Source organism: Oratosquilla oratoria, chromosome 38 (genome assembly GCF_046742065.1).
Source record: "Oratosquilla oratoria isolate Oo_2021 chromosome 38, ASM4674206v1, whole genome shotgun sequence".
Taxonomy (NCBI): Eukaryota; Metazoa; Arthropoda; class Malacostraca; order Stomatopoda; family Squillidae; genus Oratosquilla; species Oratosquilla oratoria.
The window spans coordinates 22,854,223-22,866,829 of record NC_134814.1 but is presented as its reverse complement, the minus strand read 5'-3'; the positions used below and the strand labels follow the sequence as shown (position 1 = coordinate 22,866,829).

The following is a 12,607-nucleotide window of genomic DNA, read 5'->3' as shown; positions in this document are numbered from 1 at the left end:
TGCGAGAACCGTTTGACACGATGAAGGTTAAACCGAAATATGACCTTCAGAGATGGTGGCAAAGAAAGGTCGACTGCATTTGTGCACCCCCTAACATGACTTCCTCACCAATACATATACATACCAAGGGCTTTCAGCCCCTTACAAGGGGAGATTTCTTAACACTGGTAATATAATTCAGCTCCTCTGCTAAGTATTCCTTATTACAAATTCGGAGTGCTCTGAAGTAGAGCCCAATAACTACCCTCGATTTCATCCTATCATCAAGTGAATGTAGCCAGTGGTTGTCATCAGGCTTTACCTCAGAACTGAACTATATCACTGCAGCATTCAGAAATTTCCAATACCCAGAGACAATGCTCAGATCATCACTCCGAAAAACCACCAACATCAAAGAGAGTAAAGCAAATACAGAAAAGCCACCTATGCTACCTTGTGGTCCCAGATTCAGACTTGTCTTGCACACTGGGGAGGACAATTAATTAGACCATCAGGTTTAGTAGTTGGCGATGGCACGGGGAAGGAAATTGGGCACTTGGTTAGGAAAAAGAACACAAAACCACACAGCAACACCAACAGTCTACAAAATTCCCTGCAACAGGTAGGCCAGCACATACTTTGGAGAAACATACAGAGGACTGACAAACAGACTCACTCAGAGAACGTAAAGTGGACATCAGACACCAACGTGAGACAAACACCCCACGTAGACACACGAAGACAATTGCCAGATTAGGAGAAAACCACCATTTTGGACCAAGAACTACACAAAAAACAGCATAAAGTAATTGATTCTCTACATGTAGCTAATCACAATAACACAAACAAACAGACAAGAGATTTGGAATGGGCAAAAGTCACAAACGCTTATGCCCTCAATGAGTGGAACTATGTACCACACACCAGACCATCAGACTAAATATCATGCACCACCCCTCACAATCTTGGTTTTGTTAGTTTGTTTCATTTATTTCATTTTTAATTTTTTGCTGCCATTATTATCAGTTTTTCGTTTTTATTCCTACTATTAATGAAATGATACTTCTTGACATTTTCATCACCATTGCCACGTGCTATCAATGTTGTTCATTATTGTTTCTTCCTCATAAGGATTTTTATTGTCAACATTTTTATTCATTATTCACACTACTTCTATGAATTATCAATAGTTTATTATTGTTTTTCTCATTCTCATTTGTATTATTATTGATATTGTTAGATTTTGTCCCAAGAATACAAGATAGTCACTTTGGTTTTTTGCCACTTTGTCCAACCATACAGATTCCTTTCAAAGAAATTTTCTTGCCATTACTGTCCTTTCTTTTCAACTGTTCATTATCATTACTATTACCATTGACATTATTATTATCATTACTATACATAATAAAATCCCAAAGACCTACCCAGGACATATTACACCTTTGTGTTAAGTAACAATCTCACAACTATCAGAAGCAATATGTACTCACATAATCCATACTCACATGAGACCCACTTTCATTCTAACCTAATCTTCTCTCATGATGCACAAGTCTCGTAATTCGCTACACGCTTAAGTTACAGAAGGATCTTTCACAATTTAATATCCTGAAAGAATCCCAGTCTCTACCCCAATAGCCCACAGGTCTTTTTTTAATGCTGTTGGTGCCATACTGATCCCCAAGTTTTAGTATTTAGGTGAATAAATGTCATTTATAATTTTTCATTAAATATCATTCTTAACCTATACCAACCACCACTCGCTGACACACTTAGGACCACTTCACACGAGGCAGGTAGTTGTGGCGATTGGTTGAAGCAAGTTTCACCAAAGCATTGATTTGGATCAAGGTTTACACATGTGCCCTGGCGGTAAAATTGGAAGAGTGCCAGTCCCACACTTATTTAGTTGTGGGTTTGAATCCCGCAATCTTCTCCGATTCACGGCAGTGGCAGTTTTTAAAGAGCTGAATAGGGCAAAGGTGATGGCATCGGCTGCAGCTGCTCAGAGCCTCCTGTCATAGGTTCCTCACATTCTTCTCATTCTTCTACACGTGACCCACCAGACCTCACCATAATTGATACTTCGTGTGAGTGTCATCTGCAGGCTTTTTTCTAGTCAATACCAAACTGTTGCATTTAGCTTGAGGAGAGACCTTGGGCACTTGTCCTTCATGATTCCTGAGCATTCGTGTGGCCCCCTTTCATTTTTCTCCCAAAATGATAATAATAATAATAATAAAATGTTGATCAAGAGCAACCCTTTGCTATATTACAATGTTGACACTCATAATTATCTTATATTTGATAGATTTTTGTGATATGCCAGGGCAGAGTGATGGATTTTTTATTATTATTATTATTATTATTCACATTCTTCACATGATATAGAAATGTGCAATTTGTAATAGCAGGTCATGGACCCCTTGGGGGGGCCCTCCATGGCCCCCAGTTTGAAAACAAGTGACCTAGAGTCTAGTGCATCCTTCTTCCCTCCCCCTTTAGCCAAATAAATCCTTTCACCATTGCTAAGAGGTCTGCATCTCCGTCCTAAAAAGTTGATCACCATAACGAAAATGTCCTCCCATTAGGCCCTCATTGACTGGCCCCCAACAATCTGTTAACATTATTTATGTACTGTATGGTATATTGCATGGCATATTGTATGGTATTACAGCCCCGGTCGACCCCCGAGCGATGACGTGTCCGAAATGCTCACCATTCGGTAAGGAGACGGTTACAGCTAATGTGGGGAAATGCAGTTGTACATAGTAGAAAGCACATTGGTAGGCCGTAAGTTGTATTTAGTCCCTCCCTCCCTCCCTCCCTCCCCACTCTGATGTAGATAGATCTCAAGAGCAGAAAGTCATTTAGCTTTGGACACTTTCCTCTGTAACACTTTTGCAACAGTACTGCACAGTTTAGATTGTTATTGTAGCAAATGCCACACACACACACATACACACACCAAAGGTAAATCGTATCTGTACATCAAACCTTTTCATCTGTCAAGACACCCTTAGTAAGACTTAATAGAAGAAAACACTCTGTGGTCTACATTTCTTTTCCATGTAGGTTTTCTTTACATTTAGAATCACATACTATATATAAAGGTACACATACATCTACATACACACACATGCATATATATATACATGCCTAATATATGTATATATTAAAACTTAAAACCCAATTTAAGAGAAAAGTAAACTCTTAAGTAATCCTTATACTTCGACCACTACTTGTGATCCTCTTCAGAGGATAAGTACAGAGGAAAATTATAGCACAAAGAATATATAATGAGATGATACAAAAACAAGACAAGGAGAAACTCATGTGTGTGTGTATTCTTTGTGCTCTAACCTTCCTCTGTATTTATCCTCTAAAGAGAACCACAGCTAGTGGTAGAAATATAAGGACTACTTCACTTCCGAGTTTAATTTTCTCTGAAAGTGGGTTATAAGTTTGAACTTTACTATGTGCCACTTCATCACACTACTCTTATGTATATATACTATAGATGGGAGGTTTGATCCGAGCTAGAACATGGACCATAGTTTTGTGTAAGTCTAAACCAGATCATCAGTGGAATGAGACCTTTACCAGAATAAGACCTACACTGGCCATCACGATACTGAATGTTGCGTTATGTTTCACACGAACATGATGAATGTAAATGTGAACAATGAGTGTTTCTCCTGGTTCAAGAGAATGGAACCGAGATTGACAATCAACGTGGACAGTGAATTGCAAGGACAAGTTGATGAGACGTTTCACGTGGGTGACATAATTTATGGATTTCTGTCTAACAACTGGTGATCACCAACCAAGCCCTGAAGGCAGACCGCCAAACTCAATACTCCAACAACAACAACAACCAGACATAACCCCCCCCCCCCCAAATGAAAAATAGAAATAATATAATTCCTCAACATAGCAGGGTCTCTCAACCTGAGGTTTGCGAACTTCCATGAGTTCGTGGGGCAGTTTCCAGGGATTTGATGACTAGCAAAAGATTACTTAAACATTTAAATTACAGAGAGAGAACATTGTACATTTTTTTATGTTAATGCTTAACTGATGAATAAAGTCATTACAATTTGAACAATTTTATATCCATTGCATTACCAATTTATATTTAATTAGTCTTGATATATTACCATTCTGTGTCAGGTTAATGGAGGTATGGGTCAATGGTCTGGTGACTCTTGGGGTACATAACGGGAAAAAGGTTGAGAACCCCCGAGATACAGCCACACTGGTATGCCTGTGCTCAGGTCACCACCCAGCATAACAAACACAGACTAAGTCAGGCCACAGATTTAAATTACCCCAGATGCAATGACCACCCAAAAGACACCAAACACTTCATGCTACAATGCTTACAGTCCTGCCCAGAGACTGTTGGCGGTTACCTGAAGGACGTCCCCCCTTTTTTTAAGGTCTCAGTTTGCAACCTGAAGAGGGTTTCGGAGTCCACACATCAACAGCAATCCATAAATTGCATCGCGGCAGAGAAAAGTTGAAAGTTTCTTAAGTGCAACAGTTTTTCCACAGGTGTCTCTGATATTAAGTCAAATAATCATCCATACATAGAGAAAGATGGAGAAGTGTCAAAAGATTCTTAAGCGCAACATTTCTTCTATAAACGTCTCTAATTAGATATGCATGTCATACTACCCATACTTAGACAAATATAAATTGATCAGATGCACTAGCAGGGACAAAATAATTCCAGGTGGTACAACTCCCAGAACATCGAATTGCTGATGGGTCCTTCATCATGAAGTAGCAGTAATGCTGTAGATATGATGTTTGTCATAAAAAATTAGCACTTGTCATAGCCAGTCATGTTGGTTTCATCAAAGGAATGATCTGCTTTAAAGAGATTTGTGTCAACAAATGTCAGGCTGTTTTCTTCAGCTGTTGACAGACTCGGAACAGAAAAGGACCTCAAAGGATTTTACTCAGGATTGGACCTTTCATTGAATCAAATCCTTATGCACCAACTGGAACAGCATTCCATAAAATGTGATGCTGTGAGAGGAGTTCTCAGTGCAGATGGTGTGGACGGAGGTGCGGTCGTGATATACAGGATCTTTGCTTCTTCTTAAAGGATCTTCTCCCCTTGAAGACCTACGCTGAAGAGGTCAAGGCTATAGTCACCTCTATGCATGTTTTTAATCCTTTGACGTCTGCAGGGGGCTCCTTTACCTGAATGAAATTGCAGGGCAGCAGCTCAAATGACCATAACAGTAAAACATTGATGCCAAAATGTTAAACATGACTAGACATAGATAACCCAGTTCTTTTGGAACCTGGTTCATTTATCAGTTTACAAGTGTTTTGCGAGTAGTTCCACTATTACACAGTAACTTCACAGTAGTAGTAGTTAGTATTACTCTCACCACTGCAATCCACCCTACTTTAAGTAGTGCACAGCAATAGAGCACATCATAAGTCTACATACATACAATTACACAAACAAACGGGTTTTTGTTGGCGACCTTTGCACTTGTTGGCACCTGTCACTTCGTTGAACAATTTTTGTGTTTCATTCGTTCATGATATCTTTATACAACCCTGTCAGCCCGGTGACGTCACCTATAAATTCAGGGCAGAACATGGGTCGATCCATGGAGATCGTAATTTGCTACGGGTCTGTTTCCCAACCCCATCTCTCCTTAAAATTTATAGATGACGTCAACGCTTGGTCGAAGGGGACAGTGTCCTATCCCACCTCTTGCAAATGTCACATGACCCTAAACCTCTCCTCTCACAGAGACCCAGACATGATTCCCATCACCTCGGCACCAGTGGCCCCATCACCGAAGATCCGCATCCTGGACACAGAGCTGCGCGAAGTCGAGACAGTCAGGATTGGCGACAGACTCACCTTCAGGATCGAGATTCCAGAGAATAGTACGTTCAGACACCATCTCTCTCCCCTTCCTCCTTTCATTTCCTCTTCCCCTCTTACCATTTCCTGTCCCTTATTCTCTCCTTTTCTTTCCCACCCAGCTTCAGTTCCAGAGAACAGTACGTTTAAACCCCACTTCTCCCATTTCCTCTTTCACTTCACCTCTCCTGCCCCTTCCCTTTCCCCCACTCCCTTCACTTTTCAACCCCCTTCTCCCTTCCTTTTTAACAATAAATAATAGTAATAGTAACAAATGCAAATATTAATGACTTTTGAAAGAGAAAAATTCACACCTTATTCTGCCTCAGTCCTCTACATACATTGACATATCCTGAAATTGAGTATCCCGGATCTCTCCATGCTTCATTCTTCCTCTTCTTGTTGCCGTTGGGATAACATCTTCCTTACTCTCCACAGCTCCTTACGGGATCTTCGCTCGCAGCTGTGTCGCCATGGCCAAGGACTCACGATCCACTTTCCAGATCATTGATGATGATGGGTAAGAGTATTGTCAGGATGTGAAGTTTCGACACATGGGACTCGAACCACTGGTTGTGTGACTGCTTACCACAAGGCAATGACGCTACCATTGTACTATGCAGGACGTTCAAAAGGGGTGTTCTAGAACTCGTACTAGTTACCATTCCCACACACTAACTTGTATGGTGCAGTCTTAGTTTCACCAAGTCTTTAATCAGGCAAGCCATCTGACAGTCGAACAGACAATGGTTCCAGTGGTAGAGACAGTTCATCCAGTTGTCACTGTATCCAACCCGCTGAAATTGAATAAAAATCACCAAGCAGCAGATGGAATAAACACCGGAGTAATATGTACCTGAAGGGTTACTTGAAATGTCTTTTTGTTTTTTCAGCAAGTTAAACAAAAATTCCCAACAAATGGATACATACAGTGTATGTTGCTTTTTAGAATATCATCAGTTTATCTCTCTCTCTCCCTCTTCTTCCTTCTCTTTCTCCACCTCTTCCTTGTTCTCTCCCTCCTTCTTCCTGATCCTCTTCTTTCTCCTCCTTTTATCTTCCTCTTCCTCCTCTTTCTCCACTTCTTCCTTATACTCTTCCTCCTCCTCTTCTTTCACCACCTCCTCGTTCTCTTCCTCCTCCCATTCCTCCTTTTCTCTGACAACATGACAACTTCTTCTTCCCAGGTGCCCAGTCGAGCCAGCAATCTTCCCTCGCTTCGTCCAAGAGGATTCTGCCTTGCAATCAGTCTACGAAGCCTTCCGGTTCACAGAATCCTACGGCGTCATCTTCCAGTGCAACGTCAAGTACTGTCTTGGTCCTTGTGAGCCAGTAAGTGAGCATGATGGTCTTCCAGAAGCTTCCTCCTTGCCATCCCCTTTCTTTTTCTTGACCCTAACCTCTCTCTGTGCTGGTGACGTAATCAAAAATATGCTGGCCTTTCATTCGCTTAGTTGTGGGTTCAAATCCCACACTACTCTTTGATTCCCAGCAGTGACTGTTACCTGCCCCAACAGTCCCCAAGGTGACAGCTTTGGCTGCAGCTACTCAGTGCCTCCTGGCATAGGCTCCTCACCATCTATCCCCTCTCCATCTCTTCTCTCTGTTCAGGGAGTTTAATTGCTCACAGAAAATATTCATCCAATTTATGTGTGACCTTTGAATCATAAAGGAGAACTGGGAGCTAGTTCAGAAGCAGATATGACATCATGTCATTGTTGAAGCCATGGCTCTAATCCACGTCATCAGAATAGACATCATGTGAGTATGGAACCTTTATCAGTTGTACAACATTTCGATTGCTGAAGCATTTTCAACAAGCGATATGCTGTACAACAAAGATTCCAACTCTCACATGGTTTCTACTCTGGCCATTTTGTCGATAACTGCCATTTTAAGTCATCTTATCTGATATCCTTTACTCCCCCCCTTCCAATCTCGTAGGCCCTCTGCCAGATCGGACGTGAGAAGGCAAAGTCCTGGGGAAGACGTCGCCGAAGCGTGGAGAGGCAGGCCCGTGCTCATGGACAAGTGCAGCAGACCACTCGAGAGGAAGCCCAGGCTCTCCAATCCGAGGAGGAGATGAGTATTAGTCAGGAGATCCTCGTCCTTGACTTGGGTGACACTCAGCACACTCAGTATAAGAACAAACCCAAACCGTCGGGCAATGATAACTACTATGGAAATGGTAGGATTTTTTCATATAATTTATGTGCTTCTGTTTGTGGACATAGTTTACACATTTAGGTCTATGAGGGAAACAGGCAAGAACTGGTTTACCAACAGAGTGGTTGACAAATGAAATAGACTTAGTAACTATGTAGTGAGTGCTGAAACAATTAGTTGTTTTAAGAGAAGATTAGATAACTTTATGGGTAGGGATGACAAGTGGTAAGGGACATGGAACTGTCTAGTGTAGGCCTTGTGATCACTTGCAGTCTCCTTCATTCTTACGTTCTTATGTTCTTAAACATACAGCTATGTATATATTTGTCAAACTTTTGCATTCTCCTAATTCTCTGACTTCTCCGCAGATGGCTTGCCGCCCATGGACATGTACGACTTCGACAAGCCTGAAGTCACCCTGTTCGAAACCTGCCCAACTCGTTCCTCAGTCCTCGCGTTGGCCGTCACCTGTGCTATCCTACTCCTCATCTATGTCGTCACTGTCTTCTACTTTGTCATGAGAAAGTGGCTTAAACCCCCCAAGAGTATGCGATAAGGGACAAGGGTATGGTTGGGAGGGAGGGAGGGATGGGAAGTTCTGAGGGGGTAACCAGTGTTTAAAGTTATCACACACAAGAACAGTGATTTCTTTTTATCAGAATATAACATTTTTTTTTTTATGGTGAATGACCGTAAACCACTGGTGAACCCGAGGACTTACATTTTCTTCAAGCGGCATCGAACTTTATTCACGCAAAAATAAAGGAGGCATTATTTTTACTCCTGGGCATTTGACATTATGTGGCATTCCCTGAGTATGCTCTATACTCAGACCTAGACTGCAATGGATGAAACTTAGCTGGTTTCTAACCTTTTCTTTCCCAAAACCGGTTTATTTATTGTTGCGCGTGGTGGCGTTACTGCATCTGGTGTGAGGGATGTGTGATTTAGCAAATGCATACTGCCATACGACGAGCAAGCTCCTCTCGACCCATCTTGACTGTGATCACTTTTTTTTTATTTATCTTTTTGACGACTGACGCTGCATTCATTTGCACCACAAGGAGGAAGGAAAGCCCACTTTGCGGGCAGAGCACCCAAGACAAAAGGAAATGACACATTCTCAGAATAGTCAAAGATCCCTCCTTTCTCAATTAGTTTCGGACACAAGCTACAGCGTCCAGAGGGACCTTTATATTGATTCACTCAGAATGCCAATTTCCGCAAGGAGTTTTCCATCTTATCCTCGTGGTCTTTAGTAGAAACTTTGAGACGTAATTTGTTATCTAAGCTTTGTCTTATTGGAGGTCTCCATACACAAAGAGCCTAACATTTAGATGTCTACAAGAGGCCACACATTGACTTGTGTATGCACTAGTTGATCCAAGTGATGTTCTCAGTGACATTAAGGATGGTATAGGATTTTCAGGAGGCCTCTGATATGGACAAAGATGGGGTTTTCATGTTTTATGTATATTCATAGACGCCATTTCTGACATTTCTCATTCCTCACTCTTTCTATAGTACCTGTGTGTATCTCTATCTCTCTCTCTCTCTCTCTCTCTCTCTCTTGCTCTCTCTTCTCTTCTTTTGAACTACCAAGCTTCTTTTCATTTTGGGAACATTTTCTCTTCATAGGAAATTTAACTTTTATGTGCCTATTATATGTATATCTTTTATTGAACGTGTGTTAGAAAATGACCATATATTAAACAATTTTCAACACAAAGACAAGCCTTGAAGAATCACTGAGCAATACAGGGTAAAGCAAAAATATCTGCACACTTAGATATTAGAAATATTGAATAAATGTAAACACATTTAGAAGGAAAGCAGTTGTTCAACATCATAAAGCTTTTGGTATGGAATATTTATCACAAAGAAACACACATGCACCTACATTTACATACACATACACACATTCATATGTACACACACACACATACACACATGCACATTCATATGCACATACACAGATCATTGAAGTACATAATGGCTCTGTTGATGTTAGGAGAATGATTATGTTTGAATTGTTATTTTGCTTGTATAAGTTAGTCAAGATGTTTGTGTACATATCCTCCTAATTTATTGTTTTGTGCAGTATGTGCGTCAGGTTCAATAATAAAATTGTTGAAGCATTTATTTTATCCTTGTATTGAACCCCCTCCCCCACCAAAAAAAAAAATATTATATATATATATATATATTGTGGGGGCCTTTGATACTAATGAAAGCCATCACTCAGATTGACACCTAAGCCTCATTTCACATGTATCAACTTTTTGCCGTGTGCTGTCCACAACACAATGTCGTGCTTTCAAATAACCATTTCAGCCATTGGCTTCGATCAGGCCACATCTCTTCCATGGGTAGCCATGAGGATTTCTGAGGATATCACTTTGAGACGACTCAATCCAAAGTAGCAAGCGTCAGAGACGTAGAGGCAGAATTCCAGCCAGAGCTTCAACTTTGGCAGGGCCCTACGAGCATAAGCCCTTGGGTCCAGGTTCTTTACATGTACCTCACGGTGCTCTGTGCACAGCTCTCTTCTTCTGGGCCAAGATTGGGCAACATGGGACAACCAGACATTTTCACAAAAAAATCCATGGGTCCCTGTGAAACTTTCAGGTCATTTTGGTCACTGTGCCCAACTCTCTTCTTCAGGGTTAAGTTTGGAGCAAATCGGTGACATGACAAGTTTTGGCAAAATCCGTGGGTCGTTTGGGTCTTTTTGGGCACTTGCTCCTATTGGGCCACCATCTCAGCCACAGGTCAAGGGCTACCAGGCCTCCTGTAGATTGAACTCTGACTCACCACTCAGCCCAAAGGTTGGGGGTGCCAGAGGCAGAAATGTGAAAAATCAGGAGAAAAAAAGGGCTAAACTTTGGCTGGTCGCCATGCACCCTTGGGTCTGGATCTCTCACGCCTACCTGATTGTCTGTCTATCTGATTGTCTGTACAGTATGTCAATCTGTATCCGATAGCCTGTCTCAATCTGCCTGGTTATCTGTCTAACTGACTGTCAACCTGTGTGACCTCCCTCAGGTATCCATGCCCATCCATTCTAATTCCTTCTTTCCTGTCTCTCTTATGAGCTAAATATTTGAAGAATTCATCTGTTAACACGTTAGCCATGTCTGGCAACTCAGTACACTTGCCCACACCGCGTCACATTTATAACCCGGCCACTCCAGTGTCCGTTGGACTTTTGCAGAGTGAGGAGGTATGTATCATTTTGAGAGCGTGTCCTGTAGTGTAGAGCGTAAAAACCCATGGTACAAATATATACCGAATCGCGGACCAGCATTGATTTATATATATATCCATTTTCTCCTATTTGATGTTGTTTTATCATGTATATTTGGGTTAGTATTGATACAATAACTTAAATTTTGATAAATTTTGCATAGGAAAACCGATAATAATGTCTTTTTCACTAAACAGACATGGAGACGTCTTACTTTTATGGAGGATAATCACATACTTCATCTGATGATTCTGACTTTGTTGTCAGTAATTCAGATGATAATTTCTCTGACAAAAGTGAATCTGAAACAGGTGCAGATCAGGATGAACCAGTTCAGCCACCAAACTCTGGGAGAAATGGAAACAACAACAGTAACAACACACAATGTGAATGGTTGCCTGTGTCTTCAAAACAACGCATGCAAGGAAGAAATGAGAGTCACTATCAGTAATACAGGTGACGAAACTGAGGTACTGCCTATTGATGTATATGGTCTCTTTGTATCTGATGATATCATTGATATAATTGTTCAAGAAACCAATAGGTATGCACAACAAGTAATTGATGCTGCAACAGTAACATGAAGGCCACGACTGATGTTATGGAAACCTACCAACAGACGAGATAAAGATTTTTTTTGGTATTGTGATGTACATGGGATTAAATGTAAAGCCTGAAATTCAACTCTACTGGTGTAAAAGTGTGTAATCTGATCCCTTTGTACCAAAGCTAATGTCAACGGAAAGATTTGAGCTTCTCTACAAATGTTTGCATTTTGTAGACAACAGATGTCATGTAAATTCTCATGATAAATTGTATAAGGTCAGATCACTGATTGAGCTACTTGTTAACAATTTTAAAGCTGTGTACAAACCTGGCTCCAAACTTCTTGTTAACAAGAGCATAGTGCCATTTAGAGGGAGATTAGGCATAAAACTACATTTCAGGAAAAGCTCACAAATATGGAATGAAAGTGTACAAAGTTTGCACACCTGAGTGATATACATGGAATTTAGAGGTTCATGTAGGGATGAGTGACAAGATTGCTGACCTAAATTCAACTGAATCACGTGTGGTGAAATTATGTAATGAATTGTTAGGTATAGGATGCACTATATACACTGACAACTACTACACCTCAATAACCTTGGCAGAGTACTTGTTGGCCAAGAAGACCTACATTTGTGGAACTGTAAGAACAAATAAGAAATATTTGTGCCAAGAAGTAGTAAAAGCAAAGTTGAGGGTGGGAGAAATGAAAGCAGCAGAAAACAGACAAGGTGTGAAGTTACACAAGTGCAAAGATAAGAGAGACA

General features: G+C 40.9%; 1 protein-coding gene across 1 annotated transcript in view; it reads left to right on the top strand.

Annotated features, from left to right (window-relative positions):
- tyn (trynity) overlaps nucleotides 1-10,174 on the top strand; it is an 81,031-nt gene extending 70,857 nt beyond the window's left edge. The window contains exons 16-21 of the mRNA XM_076175799.1: nucleotides 2,657-2,704; nucleotides 5,762-5,901; nucleotides 6,317-6,398; nucleotides 7,066-7,210; nucleotides 7,823-8,066; nucleotides 8,413-10,174. Of these exons, the coding sequence (XP_076031914.1) occupies nucleotides 2,657-2,704; nucleotides 5,762-5,901; nucleotides 6,317-6,398; nucleotides 7,066-7,210; nucleotides 7,823-8,066; nucleotides 8,413-8,600 (847 nt within the window). The 3' untranslated portion in view covers nucleotides 8,601-10,174. The remainder of the gene's footprint in view (nucleotides 1-2,656; nucleotides 2,705-5,761; nucleotides 5,902-6,316; nucleotides 6,399-7,065; nucleotides 7,211-7,822; nucleotides 8,067-8,412) is intronic.
- Nucleotides 10,175-12,607: the final 2,433 nt, after the last annotated feature.